Raw genomic sequence first — 25176 nt, forward strand, 5'->3', positions numbered from 1 at the left:
CATCTGTTACATAGTGTAAGAACATGCAGGGCTAGAACCTGAGACCATGAGGTTACTGGGTCATTGATGCCTCTGTCTCATGACTGGAGGTTTAGGCTGGACATCCATGGCAGGACCCTATGAAGCCAGGTTTGGCAGGAAGTTCCTCGCAGCAGGGTCTGAGGGGCAGCCTCTCACAGCCCACTGATTGGCCAATATATAAACGAGGAAGCTATAAAGGAAAGCTAATGAACAACACCACAGACTGCCTGACTACTTCTGTTCCAAACCCTGTTTGCGATAGACCCTAGACTCTGGCTTCTGACCCTGGTTCATCCTCAACTTTGATTGCTATCTGTAACCTGGCATCTGACCCCAATCTCCTGGTAAAGTGACCCAGCCTGCTTCCTGACACCTGATTCTCTGTCTGTCCTCTGGCCTGTCTTAGACTCTGATCTCTTGGTATCTGACCCGGCCTGACCCCTGACTCCTGCTCTGACTACTAGGTCAGTCCACCCATGTCCCGGTCATGACAGTTTGCTCAGACCACTTCTGCCCCTCCCCCCCAATTCATCCAATCCCTCCACAAGTGATGGAAAGAATGGGCTGCCCTCCAAACAGCGGCTCCACAACGGCCTGGGACCTGCAGGACCAAGTCACCTGTCTGCAGGGCAGAGAACCTCATACTACAGATCCACACTATGCAGGGCACACTCCAAAGTACAGACCCTGCACGAACACGTAGCCTGGTTGCAGGTTCATGTGGCGCAGTTCACGACCAAAGCACAGACTCCATGAGAGCAGCTCACACGCTCACAGGGAGGAGCAGCGACCCTACATGCCCAAACAGATCATGCATCGCCTGAACCAGTCCTTGCAGTACCACTGCCCGAATGGTTCAACGAGGATCTTCAGAAATTCTGGGGGTTTCTGAACCAATGCAGGCTTCTCTTTCTGGTCTGCCCCTGAGAATACCCTACAGACCAAACTAAGGTGAGGCTAGTAGTCAGCCTGCTCTACAGTGAAGTGCTTGATTGGGCCTCCCATTGGAGCAGAACACCCCAGTGGTCTCTGGTTGGGAAACCTTCCTATAAGTCTTTGTGACCATCTTTGATGACCCGCATCATATCCGCTCTGCAGAAGCTGCCCTCTGAAAGCTTTGTCAGGGGAAGGGCTGGTCACCACCTATGCTGTTCATTTGTGACCCCACCCACCTAGACACCTTTATTGACCTTACTCTGTGCATTGACTCGGCTGCAGGAGAAGAATGAGGAAAGGAGGGGTGGCCCAATGCCCCCACACCTGCCTTTCACACCAAGGCCTGTAGAACTGAGTACTGAACCCCTGCAAGTTGACCTGGGTCGCCAGTGTCACACTCTGGAGGAAAGAGAAAGTCAATGACTGTGGAACCTCTGTTTTTACTGTGGAGTACCAGGACACACCCTTGCCTTCTGCCCAGCTCAAAAGAACTTGGGAAGAGGACCAGCCTAGGCCCAGTAGGGGGTACAGCCTGGACACCACCAGAGCTCCATGATCTGGAACCATTACCCTCCATCCTCAGTTAGAACCCAAACTGGGAACCATGGTGTTTCCCCTCATTTCCAGTTGCTACTGCAGTTGCAGGTGTTGGAGCAGGAGCAACAGATCCCCCCACAACTAGCAATGATAGACTCTGGTCCTGCTGCCAACTTTATAGATTCCAAGGCAACCAAAACACTCCTGATCTCCTTCCAGCTGAAATCCACACCAGACCTGATAGATATGAATGATATGGTCACCTCTATCATGGGACCAGTGACTCAAGAGACCATCTCCTTAGAGGACATAGTGGATGGGCACTGAGAACTAATATGCTTCGATGTGATGCACTCTTTGTTCTTTCCGATAATTCTCAGCACTCCTTGGTTGGAGCAGCATGACCCATGAATCTCCTGGTGTTGGAGGAGCATTAGCTTCTTCTCCAAATACTATAGAAAGTATGTCTGCAATGAAGCAACCAGTATCCAAGTGACCTGTGCCTAGGGGAGTGCCTTCTGGCCAGAATCTCAGACTCCCTGACAAAGTACCATGGCTACCTAGATGTGTTTGAAAAGAAAAATGTGGACTCTCTACCTCCACACAGAGATTACGACTGTCCAATAGACTTACAGCCCAGGGCAATGGTTCTTTATGGATGGATATACAGTGTCTGAACCAGAGCTGGAGGGTCTATGTTGATATATCCAGGAAAACCTTACCCAGGGCTTCATTCAATAATCTACCTCTCCAGCAGGGGCACCAATCCTCTTTGTGAAAGATGGGTCACTATGCCTCTCTGTAGACTGTTGTGCATTGAACCAAGTGATGATTTGTAGCGGTCACCCCTTGTCCCTCATTCCAGAATTGCTGCACCTCTTGAGGACTGTCAGGATCTTCACAGAACTAGACCTTCGGTGGCATGCAAGCTAGTGTGCATAAAGCCTGGGGATGAATAGAAGATTGTTTTTTGTAGCTGAAATGGGCATTTTGAATATTTGATTATGCCGTTTGGCTTAACCAATGCCCCTACAACACTTCAGCATTTCATCAATGATCTGTTCAGGGATATCCTGGACCAGTATGTGATCATCTACCTTGACAATATACTACCATTTTTTGAGAACCTGGGGCACCGCTTTCACCATGTCCCGTCTGTCTTATGTGGAATCATGGTTAGTATGCCAAACTGGGAAAGTGAACCTTCAACCAGGCCACCATTGAATTTTTAGGTATATAAGGGTATATCATCTGGGTTTCCTCTGGGGAGATGGATCCACAGAAGGTGGAAGCCATCCGCAAATGGGCAGCACCCTAGACCCTCTGGGAACTTAAGCATTTCTTGGGCTTTGCAAATTTTTATAAGAGATTCATTGCCAACTTCTCCCAACTAACTCCCCTGACTGCACTCCTTCTCAAAGTTGTCCAAGTCGCTTGGTCACCCGAGTCCCAGCTCACCTTTGATCAGCTAAAAGCCACCTTCACCACATCCTCAATTCTGGCAAACCCCAACCCAACTCATCCATTTATAGTATAAGCAGATGCATGCAAAGTGACCATAGAGGCAGTACTCTCACTGCAAATTGGACCCCAGTTCTCGAAAACTTACTTCCACAGAGATGATCTATGAAATACGGGACAAAGAGTTGCTTGCCATAAAAACTGCATTTGAAGAATGGCAGCAGCACCACCTTGAGGGAGCTCAGCATCCAGTATAGGTCTTCACTGCCCATAAGAACGTTGAATACTTCTGCAGGGTCTGAGCATTGAACCAGAGGCAGTTAAGGTGAGCCTTGCTCTTTTCTCAGTTCAAGTTTACAATTACCTACCACCTGGGAACATGAAATTGGAAAGCTGATGCTCTATCGCAGAAGAGGGAGCGTTACTGTGGAAGCCAAGACCAGACTTCTGAGCCCCCTACCTCTTTAAGCCTGGTAACTTTGCAAATGCCACAGTTCAGTGAGACCGCATCTGGTCTGCCTTGAAAGAAGATTTGCTCAAGGGACATGGTCCATGCCATTGGCGGGTGTGGGGTGTAAAATGCACTGTTCCATGTAGGATGGGATAACATACTTTGATGAGTACATATATGTGCCCCCAAGCCACTCGTGACTGGAGGGAGCTATGGCTGTGCCATGATGCTCCATTGGTGGGCCATGTTGACCACTGGAATACCACCCACATGTTGTCTGGTGCATGCGGGCCGAGGTTCAAGTACAAGTAGACTATTCCAAATGCTGTACATCTACCAAGACACCCTGAACCAGACCCCTTGATGCCTCAGTACCCCTCAAGACTCCAGCTAGCCCATGGTCTGACGTCAACCTAGATTTTATTATGGAACTCTCAGTATCTGAAGGCCACACTGTAGTCTTAATGGTTGTGGATTGCCTGACCAAACTGGCCCGCTTCTTCCCCTGCTACCACCTGGCTTCTGCAGATTACCACCCAAGTCATGCTGCACAACAAAGGTCACTCCATGGACTCCCAGACCACAGAGTTTCCAACTGAGGCCCACAGTTCACCTCTTGCTTCTGGTGTGACTCGTTCAGACTATTGGATGTCCACCTATCTACCTCCACTCTATATCTCTCCCAAACAGATGGACAAACCAAACTGGTGAACCAAGTATTGGAACAGTACTTGAGGTGCTTCATAAATGATCACCAAAGTAACTGGTCCATGCTCCTGCCACCTACAGAGTTTTTATGCAACAACTTCAACCATGCCTTCATGGATTTGGTGTCCCTTCTTCATCAATTATGGGTCCACCCCCATTTTCAATCTGCGTTATCAGCAGTTTCCCTGAATCCTGCTGCCACCAACTGGGTCCAACAGTTCCATCTTATTCAGGGAGAGCTCAGGAACCACCTAGAAGAGATGTCAAGAGTCATGCGGACCATTGGTGACAAGAAGCTCTGGTTGTTCACAGTAGGCCAGAAGATCTGGCTTGCATCTGCATCTGCGGACTAATCAACCCTCCCAGAAATTGGACCACCAGTTCCTGGGTCCCTTCACCATGTGCCAGCAGATTAACCCACTAACCTTCAAATTGCAGCTTCCCTAGTCTCTCAAAATACATCCAGTTTTTTGTGTTTCCCTTCTGAAGCCCTTCAATCAGAATCTCTTCCCTGCCCAACACCAACACCTCCACCAGTCAAAATTCAGGTCATGAGGAATACAAAGTGCATGCTATCCTCAGTTCCTGATGAGGAATGAGTTACAATGTAGTAGTCCTGATTCTCATATGGCTTCTATATATAATAGGATGTCTAAGATATTCATTTGGAAACTCAATTGGCGCTTAAACACATCTAACAAAACTATGTACATTCAAATGCTGATTTAAACATCCAAATACAGAGTTAGGTATCCTCTGAGTGTACCCATATTGGGAAACTGGGTTTTGCATCAGTTATAGAAAACACATTTTAACTGTTTACTGACCCATAAATGAGACCAGAATTAACACTAAACCAATTGTGAGTGGTTAATGATATAGCAACTAAAAGTTCTTTGGTTGTTGTCATTAGCATTGTAACACTTGATGCACTCAGTTTAGATATCTGCATTTTTTTTGTTTTGCATTTTATGCTTTAAGCACAGCCTTTTTCTTCATCCTTCAGTTGCAACAAGAGGGAGCATCCTATATTTCCTTATAACTGAGATGAGTATGGTCAATGTGATGTATCAGACTTCACTTCGACAGTTTCTGGGGCTCTTCGATCTTTCTCTAGCCAGGTAAGTAACATTACTGAAAGATCAGTTGACTTTTTTCCCCAGAAGCCAGCTTACAGACAGGACCTGTAGTAAACTAAACCACAGTGTTTCTCCTAAAGTAGGGCTTTCCTACTTCTATTTTATTATGCTATCACATGCTGAAGCATAGAACTATGAAATATACTTGCTTACTATGACTCCTTAAGCTTTATCTGTTGACCATGGTATGAGGAAGTTTTTTAGTCCATTATGAAATATTTCTTTCCAGTACAAATAGATCTTGTCAGAGGTGAGGACTCTGATAGGTTGCTTCAGTTTTAGATTATTTCCTATTCTGTTGTCTTCTGGTAATATGTCTTAGTGACCTATTCATTTTTGAGATGTTCAGGATGATGATCTAGAACTTCCTGCATACTTGCCTTACTCTTTTCCAGAAAAGCCTTTCTAGAAACTTAAACCATACAGGCACTGAACTAAATTTTCCTTTTGAACAGGTCTGTCAAGAGCCCAATTACGAGTAAGAGACTTGCTAATATAATTGACCATATGACCTATGAAGTGTATAAGTATGCTGCCAGAGGACTTTACGAGAAGCACAAATTCCTGTTCACCTTACTGCTTGCCTTGAAAATAGACATGCAGAGAAACAGAGTGAAGCATGAAGAGTTCCTGACACTTATTAAAGGTCAGAACAACTGCATACTTAGAAAATATGCAAATACATTATTGTGCCATATCTGTGAGTAATTCATTTATAGGTATGGCTTGTCAGCCTGTCAGCTGTTACTGCATCTGGAAAATCAGAGGAGTTAAAGAATGAACACAAAACATCCCATTTAGTGACATAGCATGATACTGTACTGGTGACTTATGGGAAAATATTGAGCTTTGAGGATTTAGGTGTTAGGAATTAAAGAGGTGACAGGAGGTGAAAGAGCAGTCTCATCATAGCACAATTTCAGATGATTTTGAAGTAGGTAGTCCGAGCACTATCCAGCATGCGTATAATTTTTGGTCAAAGAATTTGAAAAAAGAGATGTGGACACTAAAGGGCCCTTGGCTTATTAGTAAATACAGGGTAATGAAACTGAAAATGATGTAAAACAATTCTCAATGACCTTAATAGGTTTTCTGTACGTAAACATGTTATGACTTTACAGGCTTAACCTTATGCAAGTATTGTGTGCCCCCACTGGGAAGCTAAGCATCATTCGCTGCTCCCTTTCCAACGGAGCATGCACCGGTCCTGTTTCTAGTCCAGTAATACACTAGGCTTCACATGGACTTTTTATGATTTAAAAGAAAAACTTGTCCCTGCCCCCATACTAAATCTTACACCTCAGGCAGGGCTAACTTTTTGGGGGAACTGAAGATTGGCTTAAAGGAATGGCAGTTTGTTTGAGGCTTCTCAGGACACAGGAGTGTTAGAAAAAGTCTTCAGGAGGCAACTAGTCAGCAGAGACCAAGTGAGGTGGTCCAGGATGTATGGTAAATGTACTCTTTACAAAACTACAGTTGATACTTGACTTCTCCAATGCTGACCAACTGAAGTTGGTGCAGAAGTTTTTATACACAACATAGCTTCTCCTTGCGTATTTCTCTTCAAGAAGTCAGTGATTCAGGTAGCACCTCTTTCCTCCATACTCATCTAGCTTGAATTGAACTTCAGTGGAGACAACTGACCTTTCTATAACAGGGCTTTGAATAATTTAGCTTTTGTTGTATTAGTTTTACACAAAAAATAAAGTAAAAATTAAAAGGCCAGGTTTTTTGTAACCCAAGATTTATCACTTCAATGAAACTAGGTTACAATTTTGACAGGGCCCCCTGTATGTTCAAAAATACTTTTTTTCAGAAGTGTGTGTGTGTGTGTGTGTGTGTGTGTGTGTGTGTGTGTGTGTGTGTGTGTGTGTGTGTGTGTGTGTGTGTGTAAAAATCCTAAATTTGTTTGAAATGCCTCATGTTTCGAATTCTCAAACTTGTTCATGCAAATTTAAAGTTTTTCAGAGGAAATTGAATTGTGAACAGACTTTTTGAAAATGTTCAGAGCTTTCATCTACTGTAGAAGTGCCTGGAATATGGTCTCAATATTTAGATAAGATTTTTCCAAAATATTACTTTTCTGGAAAATTCTATTTTTTAAAACAGGCTCTAATTATAGTCTTACCCCTTACAGGTGGTGCTTCTCTGGACCTTAAAGCTTGTCCTCCTAAACCAGCTAAATGGATTCTGGATATGACTTGGCTGAACCTGGTGGAACTCAGTAAGCTTAGACAATTCTCAGATGTTCTTGACCAAGTAAGTAACAGTTTCCCCAAAGAGCCGTATAAATTAAGAGACACCAACGAACTGATGATCACTAAGTATTTGACCATGTCCATAGACACCTTTGAACAATGGAATAATTAATATACAAAATTAGGCTGTGAAACAATTAAGGCTGCTATATACAATATACCTGACAAAAGAAATCAGGAAAGCAAATAAATGAAGAAAGGCCACTTAGTCATACATATCTTCTTTCCTCTACCCACAGGTACACACACACCTTAACATTTTCCCAATTCTCCTCCACCACACAACACAACCTAACTTTGTTCCCATAGGGATGCAAGCTTTCCTGCATCCCTAGAGTGCTCCATTTTGATTGCCCTTTCCAATACTTAAAGGTAAATATTTGGTGTAGTAGTTTGGTTGAGGGCATCAATGCAGTCCTCTTTTTGTACTCAGTCTAAAAGTTTTTTCTTCTAATATCCATAGTAGCCCTATACAAACAAAGGATAATAAATAAACATGGGTATGCCTCTAATGTCTGATCTTCACTGAAAGTTTTGGAGTTTGTGTGTTTCAGTGTGACTCCTTCTGTATTGTGAAATGTGGTTCTCTGCCTTGTGTGGGCAGATTTCAAGAACAGAGAAACAGTGGAAAATCTGGTTTGATAAGGAGAATCCGGAGGAAGAACTTGTTCCCAGTGGCTATGATCAATCTCTGGACTGCTTCAGACGTCTCCTCCTTATTAGATCCTGGTGTCCTGATAGAACCATAGCTCAGGTACATTAACCTGTAGGCATATTTTTGTCTGCTTCTCCAGTTGTAATAACTTCCAGTAGGAACTACTTAATTAAGTTTGAATATATTTTATCAAAATACAATATAGCATCACAGTAAAACTTTACATGCATAGCACTAAAACTATCTTCTAATAATCCTTGCTACTTAAATGGCACTTGGTATTTTTTCAAAGTACTTTACAGACATATGCTAATTCATACACCTATCAGAGGGGTGATCCCATTGTGTGATAAGCCCACCTTGGAAAGATTGACTCTTTTCCTCCTGAGTTGAAACTTAAACTCAGGAGTTACTGTGCTTAGGCCACATTGCCTTGTAAGGTAAGTAGAAACTTGCTTACCAGCTTAGTTAATATGGTAACAGAAATCCTAGCTGGAATTTCATAGCCACCTTAAAATTTTGCTGAAGTCTTATCTAAAACTTTGAAAGACATTATTTAAACACCAATCTGCTTTTTTTGACTTTATATGTTCTTATGTTCTGCCTTGTCTTTTCTTCATGCTGTTGAGTTAAACTACATGAGAATCAGATAATTTAAGAACTTTTTTGTTGTTGTTTGGTTTGAGCTCATCCTTCATTTCAAACTGTACAGAATTTCACCAAATAAGTAGATTTTGTCCAAATGTTTCCATGGAAAATGAGAAGAGAAATATGAGAACTATATGGTTCATGTGGAAAATAGGTAAATATTCAGATTTCCTAGAAATGCTATAGCAAAAAAGCATTCTGGCTAGATGTTCTTTCCCTTGGCTACTCCCCATGAAGTGGGTGCTGCAAAGAAGGGTGGCATTGACCCAGAATGACTGAGTTCATATTAACAGAACAATGGTTTCAGTATCTGGACCAATCATACTAAGCGTTTTGTGGTGAGACTGCAAATCCTTTTCACCCACTCTCGAAGCCCATTGGACATAGACTCTTGTGAGTCTACTTCTTGATAAATAAATTAGCTGGACAGTGAGCAGGGGAAAACACAACTCTTCTCTGCTTGCTCTTGGTGAGTTAACAAACCTGTTCAGGATTTGATTTTTTTTTAACCGCTACCAACAGGTTATTCTAAGCAGAATATCATAGTGATATATTATGTCCATAATGTATTTATAACATCCTATTTGTGTTATAATGTTCTGATAAATGTATTTGTTTCTGGTTATTAATCTACACTACCAGAGAATCAAATGTGAGTCAGCTTTCCCACTTACATTGGATCCCACAAGTCGTTTTCTGCCTAACATTAAACTTGTTTTGTTACCGCTGAGAGATATGTAGGTAACATCTCTCTCTCTCTCGCTTTCACTCTGTGTTATAGGTGTACAAACTTTTTTATGTGCATATATTTGTGTACATCTCTCTTAAATTTTAGTCCATTATGAAAGTTTTTCAAGAAAAGCAAGATGTACAACCTTGAAATGCAAAATCAGTTGTAAACCACACTTTATAGATATGGCTGTGACTACAAATTCCTGACTGTCTTAGCAAATTGGCTTAATAGCATTCTATCTTACATGCTTGCTCAGAAGCTCGAAGTTTTTTTGAGGTGGATCTTCTTTAACTTTCACTTCTCTGGATTTCATATGCCTGTTCAGATGTGGCTGCTTCTTCTGTACCATCCATATACATAGCATATCTAGTTTTATTATGGTTTGGATCCTTCTCCCTTCTCCCTGAGGTTTTAACTTGCACGCTGACTCTCCTTTCTCTCTCATAGGAAATTTCAGTACTCTGCCTGGCACTTGGGATCCTTTCAGTTATTTACTGCTCCACCTGCCCAAGAGGCACTAACACTTGAATGCACTATCAAAGAAGCTTTGTTCAGATACATGTTTGACTGACCTTTCAGTTTTGCATCATTGCTTGGTTGCATTCTTTGTAGATGTGTGATAACCTCTGTGTATCTTAACTGCTACAGCTGTCTTTGTAAATAGTTTGAGTTGTTGCTGCAATTCTTCCTCTTGTTCTATGTTATTCTGGAATTTAAGTGCTGTCCAGTTACTAAAATAGGTCTTTAGCTCCTTTAAAATAACAGAACTGGGCAGCTGCTTAAAATACTTTAAAATATTGAAAATTGAAACTCCAGTGCTGTCAGTTGGAAAAGTGTTAAGGAAACCAGAAATTTTTATCCATATCGAAATGTGGAAGGCTGGAGTTAATCTCTAGGATGATATTATTTCTGTTAAGTTGTGTATATTGTTTCACAAAACTTAATTCTTGGCATTGCAATCGTCTCTGGACTTTTGATAGATGGCAAAAATTCAGCTCTGGTGTAGATGGATACAACTTCTGTTGAAGTCAGGGGACTAATTTCAATGCCAGAGCTGAACCTGGTCCAGAATATTCCTCTTACAAAGACAGGAATGTCCTATTCATGGTGAATCTAGCTTCTTATGATTTACAGTACTTGGCTTTAGAGAATAAATACAAATTTACTTGAGAGTAACAGTTTTCAAAGCTTGCTATTTTGACTTGTGAAGAGTCTGTGTTTGGAGGCTAAATAATGGATCATCTAGTTAATTTTACCCACTATCTTTTAAATAATTCAAGGGATTTTTTCCTCCTTGTTTATTGGCTTAGCTCTGTAACCTGAAGAAATAAATAATTTCCCATGTTCCCTCTTTCTGACCATCAGCTGATCTTTCAGCACTAGCCACCTGCTCTTCCATGACCACCAAATCATTACTTCCAACTCTGTGACTTGTCTGAAGTGCTGACCATTGTACTTGCTCATGTGTTAGTGTTTCCAAATCCAAAGATGGATTTTATGAGAAATTGTGAAAGACTTGGTTTTGTTACAATTCAGAACACAACCAATTCTTTAAATATTGAAATTTTATGTGAAACTGAGTTTTAGCCTGTTCTGGTCTTGGATGCCTTTGTCTCTGAAAGTTGACTCATTACTTATTGGTACTTTTTCTTGTACGTTAAACAGGCAGCTACTGTAAATCCAGAACTTAATTGCTAGAGAAGGGATTGATCAGAGATCACTTCAGTCTAATTTGAAAGATCCTTAATTTGTTCTCTAGTTAAAAAAAAGTATATATTTGCCTTACAGCTTCAAAAACTGAAATGGAGTTTGTCCTAAATAGCTTAGAGCTTCTGTAACTCATCTTCTAGTTAATGCCAGTTATTTTGATATAAAAAAAGGGAGGGGGCGCATAAGCATGGTATCCTCAGAGGGTGTTCCTCCTATGACAGTCTGACTTTAAATCTAAACAGTAGGCGTACCTCTCCTAGATTGCACCTTGGGATGTTGAAACCTCATCTTGTCAACTGCTAATAACTGTTAATTGCATGTGGTGGATATATACTGAGGGTAGGTCTACGCTGCTGGCAAAATTTGGTGGCAGTCGACAGGAGTTATGCAAGCTACTCCCGTCGACTTCGTAACTTTCCTGTAGTGCCCCGTCTCCACTGCACTGCGCTGACAGGAAATGCATTCCTATCGATGCAGCGCTGCGCTCTTTTTGCAGGTGGTTTTAATAGATTGACTTCCGGATTGATTGTCTGTGTCTTCACTATGCTCAATCTATCCGGAAAAAATGATTTGATGGTGGGAAATTTGCTGCTGCCAGTGTGTACATAGCCAGACTCTATCACATAATACTGTTCTTTTGGATAAAATGTAGTGTTAAATTTGGTGTTTACTTTATGTATAACTTGTAGCCTCAGTTTATAGAAAACAGCATTTGGATGACTATAATAGATGTGGTTGTACTTTTAAATATAGGCTAGGAAGTATATCATGGATACCATGGGGGAAAAATATGCAGAAGGAGTCATCTTGGACTTGGAGAAGACATGGGAAGAATCAGATCCACGTACCCCTCTTATCTGCTTTCTTTCTATGGGTTCTGATCCTACCGACTCAATCATTGCTCTGGGGAAAAGACTGAAGACAGAGACACGTTATGTTTCCATGGGCCAGGGACAAGAGGTCCATGCTCGTAAACTTCTACAGCAGACCATGGCACATGTAAGGGAAAACCTGAATTGGTTTTTTTTGTCTTGTTACTGATTGATTATGACATGTGATGTGTTACAACCCTGAGTTGAAACAAAGTGTTCTGGTAGGCTTTTGACACATGTACATTAAATTGTTTTTTAAAAGTAACTTGAATTCCAAAACAATAGGCCTGCCTCATACAATGGTAGATTAGGGGCAAAAGAGTGTGATAAAATCCAAACCAAAGGATACTTCACACCAAATAAAGCCACTCAATCAAAAATACTTGTGACTAATGGGAATTTCTTGACTGATTAGACAGGCCAACTTCATGATCTGACTTAATGAGTACTAACTACTAGTATGCAGGCATTACATATGATGCTTTTAAATCTGTTTTACTATATTTTTGACAAATATTGACATAACATGTCAACTTTAAGCGAACTTCCAAATGTCTCTGATACAGAGCACTTTGCATATTTATGATTTTCTGTAGAAAAACAAATAATACATAAGAACTGCCATACTGGGTCAGACTAGTGGTCCATGTAGTCCAATATTCTGTCTTTGACGGTAGCCAGTACCAGAGATTCAGGGAGAGCGTGCAGAACAGGGCAGTTTTGGAGAGATACACCCAGTCTTCTCCTTTTGGCAGTCAGAGGTTTATGGTCACCCCGGTCATGGTTACATCTCTGACCACCTTGGCTAATAGCTGTTGATGGACTTATCCTCCAGGAAGTTATCTAGTTCTTTTTTAAAACTAATTATACTTTTGGCTATCACAATATCTCAGGGCAATGAGTTCCACAGGTTAATTTTGTGTTGTGTGAAAAATACTTCCTTTTGTTTGCATTAAACCTGCTGCCCATTAATTTCATTGGATATCTCCTGGTTTTTGGATTGTGGGCAATGATAAATAACACTTTTTCAATTACTTTTTCTACACCATTCATGATTTTATAGACCTCTATCATCTCCCCCCTTAGTCATCTATTTGTTAAGTTGAACAATCATAATTGTTTTAATCTCTCCTCATTTGGAAGCTGTTCCATACTCTTCATCATCTTAGGTTACTCTTTGCTGAACCTTTTTTCAGTTCCACTATCTGCTTTTTGAAATGGGGCAACCAGAACTGTACACTGTATTAAATGTTAGTTCCACCATGGATTTATATAGTAGCCATATGTTTTCTGCCTTATTTTCTCTCCTTTTCCTAATGGTTCCTAACGTTCTATTAACCTTTTTGACTGCTGCTGCACACTTAGCTGTAGTTTTCAGACAGCTATCTATGATTACTCTGAGATCTTTTTTTTTTTTTTTGAGTGGTAACAGCTAATTTAGAACCCATCATTATATATGTGTAATTGGGATTATTTTTTCCAATGTGCATTACTTTGCACTTACCAATATTGAATTCAATCTGCCATGTTGTTGCCCAGTCACCTGGTTTTGTGAGATCCCCCTGTAACTCTTTGTAGTCTGCTTTGGACTTAATACAAAGCTTTTTAAGACAAATACTCATTGAGTGGAAATTATCTGTAAACAGTCTGGTGAGGAAAGAGAACAAGGTTTTTATTAATACAAATTAGCGATTAAAAGTGCTTATGTAAAATAGGACAGCAACACAGTTCAAAGGAGAAAATAATACTATCATATTTATTGTACAATAGCAATTCTTTTTGTGGTAGCAGTGAAATCACTGTAATCTTACTACTTCAGCTGAAGAGAGCAGTGAGTTAAACTGACACTTACTTCTGACATGTGTGGACAGCTGAGCCCACTAAGAGGCTTTCAGCTCTTTGTGCCACATTTGGAAGCAATGAGTGATAGCTGCCATCTGACTCCCAGAAATGTAAAATAAATAAAATTAGGAGGCTACCTTCTGGTGGTAATTTCTCGTTATGTAGTGAAGGGACATTATAGCATGGTAATGGGACATAAGGAAGAGATTGCGAATGAGGAAATAAATGTATTTGCAAGGAATCAGGATCCCTCTCCCACACCCATAGTCAGCAAAGAGTGAGTAAACACCCCTTATATTCCCCAAAACTCTATCCCATCCATACATCTACTCTTCTGAGCAACAAGAGAGAGGGAACTAACTAGGTAATTGTTTCCCTTCTGGATTTTGGCTAGGGAATGGGGAATCTGGTGGCAAGGTTTCATTTTCTCTGAAGAAGAAGGAGGAGTCTGGAGGTCAAAACTTCCTGTGGACAAAAGGAAATAGGGGTTCTCTGCTTTCACACAATTCACCCATCCGGTGCAATCACCCTAATGGAGTGGCAGTATTGAGCTCTATGAACTCTTTAGCCACGTGCAAGTCCTCTTGTTGCACCCACTTGAGATTTTCTCTTAATGATTTCACATTTACCGGATGTTTTACAGGCAGAACAAAAGGGAACAGAGCTCCTCCCCCCTCTCCACCAAACAGAATATTGGTGTTGGCGGTTAGGGAGGAAGAAGTTGAAGTCCTACACATTCTATCCTGTTTTCATCCCTCCTTAGCATCTCCAGCTTGCTGGGTTGATATGTCATTAGCTCACTAGGATACCTCCATAAAACTCTGAAAGGCACTAGTTTGAATTAGTGACTGCTTGGGGCAGAATTGATGAGCTTAGAACTGGAATGTGGAGGAATATGCTACTTAAATTTTCCCACCTTGTTGCTCATAAGATGTTGGACACATTTGTTTACCATGCTGTAAATCAGAATTGTTTGATACATTTCCAATTTTAATGATAAATAAAATGTAATTTAGTGTTTTCAGTTTGCAAATAAAATACCACACAAATGCATATCACATTTTGTTCTCTTCTGTTGCACTAGGGAGGATGGGCACTTCTTCAGAACTGCCACCTTGGACTTGACTTTTTGGATGAGTTGATGGACACTATTATAGAAACGGAGACTGTCCATGAGGCCTTTCGCTTGTGGATGACCACTGAGGTTCACTGGCAGTTCCCCATTACCCTTCTTCAAATGTCCATTAAATTCACCAATGAACCTCCGCAGGGGCTCAAAGCTGGTCTGAAGAGAACATATGGTGGTGAGTGGGAAAAAAGATTGACAGGGAATAAAAGATAGTTTATAGCAATACACAATTAAGTATGGCCTTCCTTCCAGTTCCACCTCTGTTACCATGTGTTCATGTTGCAGTTATTGGTAGGATCAGGATAAAATTTTGGAAACTGCCTGTAGACATTATCCATTGAAGCTGATAACAACAAGAGTTGTGCACATGGATCTCAGGGCACAACTTGGCCCTAAGATTAAGCCAGAAGATAAGAAAACTGAGAGAAATTGGAGAGCTGCTGCAGTTATGTCTGAACTCAACTCATATAAAATCATGAATATTTTCCCACAAATTATAACCTCCTATGTCTTGTTTAACAAATCATTTAATAATTGAACCCCCTTGCACTTTTTATGTTGAAAGGCTGCATGATGAGTTTTACCATGCCAGAGTGATGATTTTTATGTGCTTTCTTTTCTGGGAACTGAAAAGACGTATCTCTTGTCGTCAAAGGGCTTGTTGATATGAAAAATGCACTAGAAGTGCACTGTAACATGTGCGTTTATATGCTAACTTGTGCTACTTAGGAAGAGGTGGCATACTTTCTCCAGACTAGAGTGCTTTGTCATATAGTAAATGCATCTCTAGAGAGATCAAAAGCAACCTAAGTATCATCAGGAGAGGTATTTAGTAATGGATTATGCTGAAAATAAAATGCTGGTAGCTCATGTCTTGTGATGTCCCTTTTTTTCCAACAGGTGTGAGCCAGGATCTCCTGGATGTCAGCAACATGGTGCAGTGGAAACCAATGTTATACAGTGTTGGTTTCCTGCACTCCACAGTTCAGGAAAGACGCAAATTTGGGCCACTAGGTTGGAACATCCCCTATGAGTTTAACCAGGCTGACTTCAATGCCACTGTGCAGTTCATCCAGAATCATTTAGATGACATGGACATCAAGAAGGTAGTTAACACTGTTTCATGGAAAATAAATAAGAATATTCAATAGTTTGGGTAACAGGATTATTATGGATGGTCCCAAACAACTGAAATGCAAATATGAATTAACGCTAGATTTAAAAAAGCTTGTTCCCCTAACTCTAGATGTATTGTGTGCTCTGAGCACTGAAAACACTTGTCTACTTATATTGAAATATAAATGCAACTGCTCAATGGGGGATAACTTTTTAAATCTGGTTTTTAACCATGGGTATGTTTCTACTTATGCCTGTGGTGGCTATGTTTTTATTAGTTAGGCAAAAAACTGGGAGCTGTAAACTGTAGCCATATTTGGGGCTGTAGGAAGGCTCAGTGGCCTTCCTCCGAGCCAGGGCCCGAAGAAGGGCCACAACCGTGGTGTTGGACCGAAAAAGGGCCAGCCGCCAAGTCTGCCCGGCATCCGGGAGGCCGGCTAGGGATAGGTCCTGCTGGACGACCAATCCAGCACCAGAGGGGCGGAGCCTCGGCCAAGGCTGAGGCTATAAGAAGCAGGCCCCACAGCTCAGAGGGAGACAAGCGGCCACCGGAGGCAGACATGCTGCCCCACTGTCTGCAGCAAAGGCCGGAACCGGGCCGGGACACTGCCCCTAGTGAGCGCCTCCCAGAGCGAGGACCACGGGAGCGGCCCAAGCGACCAATCACTAAGGGTTGGATAGGGCCCCCGGGCCCTCTAGACTGGTCTAGGCCTACAGGCATGAAGGACTGGGCCAGGCCTCGGGGCCCAAGCAACTGGGCCAAGCCCCCTGAGATGGAGGACTGGGAGTTCCCCCCTGAGGCAGCCCCGACTTGGAAGAGCTGCCAGAAGCCGAGCCCCCAGAGGCGGGACCTGACCTGGAGAAGCTACCTGAGCCCTACCCCGATCCCTGGGACCTGGAGGAGTTGCCCCTCGCCGAGGAGCTCCCCGCCTTGCCGCCCGTGGACGAGGAGGGACTGGTTGGTTTGCCCCGGACAGTGTACCCCAGCGACCCTGAGGAACCAGAGGATGCAGGTACCGGGGGATACAGGGAGGAAGTGGCCCAGGGACAGCCATGGGCGTGGCTGTACAAGGAGCAAGCCCCGTTGGTGTGTTGCGGCAGGAGCCGCGCCAATTTAGTGGCAATGCTTTTGCCACTGTTAGGGCCCTGGGCTGGGATGCAGTGGAGTTGGGTGGGTCTGCGTCCCCCTTCTCTCTCCCTTATCCTTGCCACCCAGAGAGCGAATACCGTCCCCTGCCCTCCTGACTTGAGGACCCTGCTTCCTCGCCCTCCCTGCCTGAGGGCCGGGGTGACAGATTGCTTTATCGCCCGCCCTGCCTGAGGGCCGGGGCACCAGACTCACAGCCACAGCTAATATTCCCCTTGTAGGAAGGTGCAATGGCCTTCTTCCGAGCCGGGGCCCAAAGAAGGGCCACAAGCGCGGGGCCGGACCGGACCCTGTGCTACACATCATGGAGAATGCAGGCATACCCCCCTGATGAAAAGGGGGACTGCTTGCACCGAAGCTCTAGCGGAGTTCGGATGCCGACCGGTCCGACAATGGAGGCCGCCAAGTTTGTCAAATGGTGGGCAGAAGCCCAACAGGAGCAGCAAGCGGCCCAGCTACAACAGCAGCAGCGCCTGCTACAGACTTTGTGCACCCAGCAACAACAGCTGCTCCGGGACCTGAGGGCCTAGCAGCTGGAGCTGCAGCAGCAGTTGATGCAGCAGCTGGGTGCCTGGCTGCGCCCACTCACGGGCCAGACGAACCCCGAGAGGGACCCAGGGGCCAGAGCCCAGGATTTGCCAATGGCCCACCGGGGCACCTACCCCCTCCAGGTCTGACCCTGAATTGTACTTACGGCATGGTATACGCCGGAGAGGGGCGGGCCCGGGGGATGGCCGGCCTATCTGGGAGACGGGTCGAGGCCCTAGTCGACTCCGGGTGTGGGCAGACCCTCATCCTGTGGGGTCTGGTCCCCAAGGATGGGAAGACTCTGGGCAAAGTTGTTCTTCGTTGCATCCACGGGGACCTGCGGTTTTACCCTACCATGCCGGTCCCCCTGACCGTAGGGCCAAAGACTCGAATACTGTCCTTAGTACTGGTGCCCCAGCTGCCCTACCCGGTCATCCTCGGCCGGGGCTGGCCCGACTTGACTTCAGCGAGTGGGTAATGCCGAGGACCCTGAGGCAGGGGCCCCAGGGGAAGGGACCCCAGGAACCCCAGACCCACAGGAGAGTGACGACCAGCTGGACCCCAATCCTGAATCAGCCTCAGAGGCGGAGGAGCCAAGAGACGAAACTGCCCCAACTGATGGAGACCCACTGTCCTCAGGAGACCCCATGGCCGATTTCTTCTGGGACCAGAGGGAGGACCCCACCCTTAGCCGGGCATACGAACAACTGATGGCGGTAGATGGCGTCTTGACCGACCCCCGACAAACCGAGCCGTGGCCTCACTTCGAGCTGCGGCGAGAATGGCTGTATCGCCTGGAGAGGAGCCCGCAAACTCAACAACCCCACGCCCAGTTGATGGCGCCCCGACTCTACCGTAAGGCCATCTTATGGTTGGCTCATGATGTCCCGGCAGTCGGACACTTAGGGGTGGACAAGACCCTCGCCCGGGTCCTCTCCCGATTTTATGGGCTGGGTGTGCACCAGGAAGTCCGGGACTACTGCACCTCCTGCCCCGAATGCCAGCGAGTGGCGCCGGCAGGAGTCCCGCGAGCACCCCTTGTTCCCATCCCTGTGGTCGGGACGCCCTTCGAACAGGTGGGTGTGGACCTGGTGGGACCCCTGGAAAGGAGTATAGCCGGATTCTGCTACCTCCTGGTCCTCATTGACTACACCACCCGCTTCTCAGAGGCCATCCCCTTACGGAATGCCACTGCCCGGATGGTGACCAGTGAACTGGTTAAGGTGTTCCCCCGAGTAGGACTGCCCTGGGAGCTGCTCACTGACCAAGGCACGGACTTCATCTCCTGGCTGCTGCGAGAGGTGTGTGCGATCCTCGGGATCCAGAAACTCCGGACTTCCGTCTATCATCCCCAAACCAACGGCCTGGTGGAGTGCTTTAACCGCACCTTAAAGCACATGCTGCAGAAGTTCCCGCCAGAGGACCTGCGGCAGTGGGACCAATTAATCCCACCCCTGCTCCTAGCCATCCGGGAGGTCCCGCAGGCCTCCACACAGTTTTCCCCATTTGAACTATTGTACAGCCATTAGCCTCGGAGGATCCTAGACATGATGCGAGAGCACTGGAAGCAAGCCCCGTCCACATTGCAGGGGATGCTCCAGTATATGCTTGCTCTGCAGGAAAACCTCTGCCTGGCCAGGGCGCTGGCCCAGGAGAACCTGCAAGCCGCCCAGCAGAGCGAGGCCCAGTCCTACAACCGAGGAGCTTGCTCCCGAACCTTCGAACCCGGGGACCGGGTCCTGGTACTGTTGCCCTCTGCTGAATCCAAACTGCTCGCCAGATGGCAGGGACCCTATAGATCTTCCGGGCCGTCGGCCCTGTCAACTACGAAGTCTACCTACCCGACTGACGAAAAAAGAAGTAGGTGTACCACCTGAACCTGCTGAAGCCCTGGTGGGAGCGAGAGCAACTGTTGATCAACCCGCAACCCCCAGACCCTGAGCTGGGACCCCCCTATTCCCCGAGCAAGAGGAGCTGGGAGGACCCCACCTGGGAGACACTTTGACAGGACCCCAAGTGCGACAGGCCAGGCACCTAATTGAAACCTTCGCCTCCACCTTCACAGCGACCCCCAGAAAAACTGACCAGGTGTCTCACACCATAGAGACTCAACCGGGGGAGGTGGTGCGGACAGGCGCATGTTCCCTCCCCCACCACCTCCAAGCAGCGGTAGAGGAAGAGATCCAGGCCATGTTACGCCTCAGAGTCATTGAGCCCTCAACAAGTGAGTAGCAGAGCCCGGTGGTGCTAGTGCCCAAGCCGGATGGGTCCCGACGCTTTTGTATCGACTTCCGGCAGGTCAACGAGATCTCAAAGTTTGACGCCTATCCCATGCCTCGCATTGACGAGTTGTTAGACCGGCTAGGGGAGGCCCAATACTTTTCCCCTCTCGACCTCACGAAAGGATATTGGCAGATCTCACTGGACGCATGCTCGCGAGAGAAAACGACCTTTTCAATGCCTAGTGGCCTGTTCCACTTTGTCCAGATGCCCTTCTGTCTTGATGGGGCCGCTACGACCTTTCAGCGACTGGTGGATCAGCTCCTGGCCCCCCACGTAATCTACGCCACCGCCTACTTAGATGACTGAGGTGCCTAAGTGTCGTGTTATGATAAGATTACCAGGGACAAACGGCCCCCCCAAACTACAGGAGTGGTTTGAAGGGTGCTGTAAGACACTAAGGTGGTTCGTGTATATATTCACTTTCAAGACAGAGTGTGGGGCTTGGAAAAACGGTAACTTAGAAAAGGTTGGCAAACTTCCTAGAAAAAATTTGGCAAACTACTCAAATTCTTAACCACTTACTAGTCTTTATTTAACAACTTACTAATACAATTACTTGAATCAAACTTTTCTCTTACTGATTTACTTTATATATAACTACAAACAACAAAAATTGATTACAATGATTAAATGTTAGATACAAACTTACTAATACAACAACTAAAAACTTAAGCAATTTGTTTTACCTCAAATCTTATTCCCTTATTCTGTTACAAACCCTTAAAACATGTATCAAACTAAAAAAAAACAACTAACAATTATAAAGCACATACAAAAAACACTCTTGGAATACAAGTAGAATTATTGCTAGCTTTACGTTCACATTCACTACTCACCACATACAGAGATGAACTCAGCTGCAGCAAAGATAACAGATGTTTTATGACCTGGTCTTTCTATTTAGAGCTCTATTTTTTCATCCAGGTGGGACCTCTATTGTATCCGCACATAGGGTATTTTCCTCCAGATGGAACCTCTATCATATTCACGCTCAGGGTATTTTCCTCCGGGTGGAACCTACATCATATTCACACCCAGGGTATTTTCATCTGCAGGACAAGTCCCAACGGGTTATCAGCTCAGTTACCTAACTATTCTAAGGTAATGTAGGCGACGAGAGCTGGAGAGAGGCCAGAGGGGTGATCAGACCCTCTTGCAGGCACAATTCAGGTGTGCCCCTTGGGGAGGCTCGGTGGTCCTCACGACAAGGCTCTCCAATTTTTGCTTTGTCTGACAACCCTTTTATCTCCACTCCAGCCTATACGTCCGCCAGACCAATGATGGGTATTCCTACGTCACTTTGTCGGTCTCTCCTTGGGAAGTCCCCAGGCCAGAAGTTTATCCTTGACGAGGTATAACACACCAAATAAAAGTTGCAGCAACTGAAAACGTCCAAATTTGGGCCTAGGAACTGCTGTGCTTGCAAGTTAACCCTATTTCAAGTTCGACTGGTTACTTTTGGTCAGGGTTTTTGCTGCCTCTGAGCTCCTCTCCCATGGGGTTTACAACTTGTACCAATTTGTCCATTCTTGAGGCCAACAACTTCTTATCTCCTACAAAAAAAACTAGGAAAAATTATAAGAACAGATAGTTGCAAAACCTTGAAATATAATGAACGATCTTCAATGAACTTTTCCATTCATCACATATAAATCAAATACTTGTTCCTTTCTCAACATGGACTCGGGGCACACACACAATGCGGTTACGACAATGATGTGGACACCTGTTACGACAATGATGTGGTCATCTATAGTCGTGATTGAAGTGACCACCTCAACCAAGTGGCCACAGTACTACGGACCCTTCGGGATGCGGGCCTGACCGCTAATCCCCGGAAGTGCCGCATAGGGTGGCAGGAAACTACATACTTGGGCTATACCTTGGGCCGAGGGGTCCTGCGACCCCTGATTGATAAGGTGCAGGCCCTACAGGAATACGCCCAGCCGGCCACCAAGAAACAGGTCAGGCAGTTCCTAGGACTGGCTGGATACTACAGACGGTTAGTGCCGAACTTCGCCACCCTCGCCGTGCCCCTGTCGGACGCCCTGCAAAAGGACCAACCAACCTGTATCCGGTGGACCCTGGAGCGAGACCGAACCTTCATGGCTCTCAAAGGGGCCCTGTGTCACGAACCCGTCCTTCATAGCCCAGGCTTCGCCCGCCCATTCATCATACAAACCGACGCCTCAGCAGTTGGACTAGGGGCAGTGTTGACGCAGGTATTCGGTGGGGAAGAGCACCCCATCCTGTACCTAAGCCGCCGGCTGTTTTCCCGGGAAGAGCGCTATGTGACGGTAGAGAAGGAGGCCCTGGCCGTGAAATGGGCCCTGGAAGCCCTAAGGTATTATCTCCTGGGGAGCCCCTTCACCGTGGTCACGGATCACGCCCCCCTCCGCTGCTCCAGTGGATGAAGGATACCAACACCCGGGTGATGTGGTGGTATCTGGCGCTGCATCCATTTGCCTTTTCCATCGAACACCACACCAGCTGGGACCATGCCAGCACGGATGCCCTATCCCAGATGGACCCACTGATGCAGGCCAGCCCCGGAGACCAGGGACTGGACTTGAGGCAGGGGGTGTGAAGGAAGGTGCAGTAGCCTTCCTCCAAGCTGGGGCCTGAAGAAGGGCCACAACCGCGGTGTTGGACTGAAAAAGGGCCGGCCGCCCAGTCTGCCCGGCATCCGGGAGGCCGGCTAGGGATAGATCCTGCTGGATGACCAATCCAGCACCAGAGGAGCGGAGCCTTGGCCAAGGCTGAGACTATAAAAAGCAGGCCCCACAGCTCAGAGGGAGACAAGCGGCCACCAGAGGCAGACGTGCTGCCCTGCTGGCTGCAGCAAAGGCTGGACCTGGCCGGGACGCTGCCTCTAGTGAGCGCCTCCTGGAGCGAGGACCCCGGGAGCGGCCCAAGCGACCAACCACTAAGGGTTGGATAGGGCCTCCGGGCCCTCTAGACTGGCCTAGGCCTACAGGCCTGAAGGACTGGGCCAGGTCTCGGGGCCCGAGCAACTGGGTCAAGCCCCCTGAGATGGAGGACTGGGAGATCCCCCCTGAGGTCAGCCCCGACTTGGAAGAGGTGTCGGAAGCCGAGCCCCCAGAGGCGGGACCTGACCTGGAGGAGCTACCTGAGGCTGAGCCCTACCCCGATCCCTGGGACCTGGAGGAGTTGCCCCTCGCCGAGGAGCTCCCCGCCTTGCCGCCCGTGGACGAGGAGGGACTGGCTGGTTTGCCCCGGACAGTGTACCCCAGCGACCCTGAGGAACCAGAGGATGCAGGTACCAGGGGATATGGAGAGGAAGTGGCCCAGGGACAGCCATGGGCATGGCTGTACAAGGGGCAAGCCCCGTTGGCGTGTTGCGGCAGGAGCCGTGCCAATTTAGTGGCAATGCCTTTGCCACTGCTAGGGCCCTGGGCTGGGATGCAGTAGAGTTGGGTGGGCCTGCGTCCCCCCCCCATTCTTGCCACCCAGAGAGCGAATACCGTCCCCTGCCCTCCTGACTCGAGGACCCTGCTTGCTCGCCCGCCCTGCCGAGGGCCGGGGCGATAGACTGCTTCCTCGCCCGCCCTGCCTGAGGGCCAGGGCGATAGACTGCTTCAAAAAGCCTTCGGGGGAAAATTGACCGACTCTGACTGACTAAAAGAGTGGCAAACAGAAAGGAGCGACTGTTACCAAGGCCTTTATTTCTTCAAACCCAAGGATCCACCATGGCATGGCACTGTTGAGCCTTTGTTGTCCTAATCCTGAGATGTCCAGACCAGGCTGAGCCAGGGTGAGGCACCCAGATGACACCATTAGCTCTGGCTAGCCCCAAACACCACTGAGGATGTGACTTTCTTATTCCTTCTTGGTGTGTCTTTTCCCTTCCCCACCTTATTTCTTTTTCCTATTTCTCTTCTTTTGCTTTCTGTCTAAAAATAGTCTGGCTAAGCTGGCTTAGCCAATCACTGCTGCAAGCCTATGACCAGAGGGGCAGCTAAAAGCAATGACCAAAGCAACCTCATGCTGGTATAAGTTTGCCAGGTCTCAGAATGGCTGGTAAGACCAGTGTCATACCTGTGTTTTTCCAGAAGTGGGATTGCAAGTGAGAATCAATACCAAAGACAGAAGCTGCTATTTTTCTGATATTATTTTTTCTTCCCTTTTGCATGTTTGTCTTGTTTTGTCTTGAAGACAAAAGGATTGGACTTTAACAGCAGCAGCAGCAATAAGAGATCGAAGGTGTCTCAACTAACTTCTCTTTCCCCCAAATAGGACAGTTATTACCATCTTTAATATCATCTAAAGGACTGTCAAATATGGGGTTTTCTCCTTCTAAAATCTTTCTGTAGCTAAAGGGAAAAGGATATTGTTAAAGTGAAAGCCTTATTTAATACTTTATATATCAAATACTTTAACTGTCTTTTTCCCTTCTTTTCTATATCTTTAAAGGGCTAAAAAGATTTCTAATGGTGTGTTTGCCATAGCACTAAGCAGGCTGAGGTCTTTATATACTAAACACTGAAGCTTGTTTAACACTGTTTAATGTTGGATGGTGACTGAGTTATGCTAACACCTTTGACTCTCTGGACCCCTATATTCCATCAAAATCAATACAGCAAAACACACCATGACATAGAGTTTCTTTGTATTGCGAGATAGTGTCAAACGTTTTAATAATATAGTTCAATTATGTGTGATGTAATGGAATTAGGACTTGCTTTTTGACTTTGTCTTCATAAATCAGTGCTTCACAGAAGGCAGAATCCATGCCCACCCCAATTTTGGGGAATGGGTTGGAGGGCAAGCTGTACACATGTGCATCTGTTAGGAGATATCAAATTTAGGAAGATGTTATTTGAAATTGATGTTGGTACTAATTTAGCAAAGGTTAAAGGGGCTGATGAATTTTCTGAATCCCAGTGCATCCCTTGCCTAAAAAACGAAATATGGTGGGACATCAGACCAGCAGTTAGGAATCCACAAAGATAATCCTAAATATTCCTGCACTGCAATGGTG

At 45.7% G+C, this 25176-nt stretch overlaps 1 protein-coding gene across 1 annotated transcript in view; it reads left to right on the forward strand.

The window, feature by feature from the left end:
• Positions 1-25176, forward strand: part of DNAH5 (dynein axonemal heavy chain 5) — a 186850-nt gene that overhangs the window by 135526 nt on the left and 26148 nt on the right. The window contains exons 66-72 of the mRNA XM_067570022.1: positions 5121-5235; positions 5709-5899; positions 7391-7512; positions 8116-8265; positions 12011-12256; positions 15056-15275; positions 16001-16206. Of these exons, the coding sequence (XP_067426123.1) occupies positions 5121-5235; positions 5709-5899; positions 7391-7512; positions 8116-8265; positions 12011-12256; positions 15056-15275; positions 16001-16206 (1250 nt within the window). The remainder of the gene's footprint in view (positions 1-5120; positions 5236-5708; positions 5900-7390; positions 7513-8115; positions 8266-12010; positions 12257-15055; positions 15276-16000; positions 16207-25176) is intronic.

Source organism: Emydura macquarii, unplaced genomic scaffold (assembly GCF_026122565.2).
Source record: "Emydura macquarii macquarii isolate MOO-44397 ecotype Brisbane River unplaced genomic scaffold, CSIRO-AGI_Emac_v2 contig_320, whole genome shotgun sequence".
Lineage (NCBI taxonomy): Eukaryota > Metazoa > Chordata > Testudines > Chelidae > Emydura > Emydura macquarii.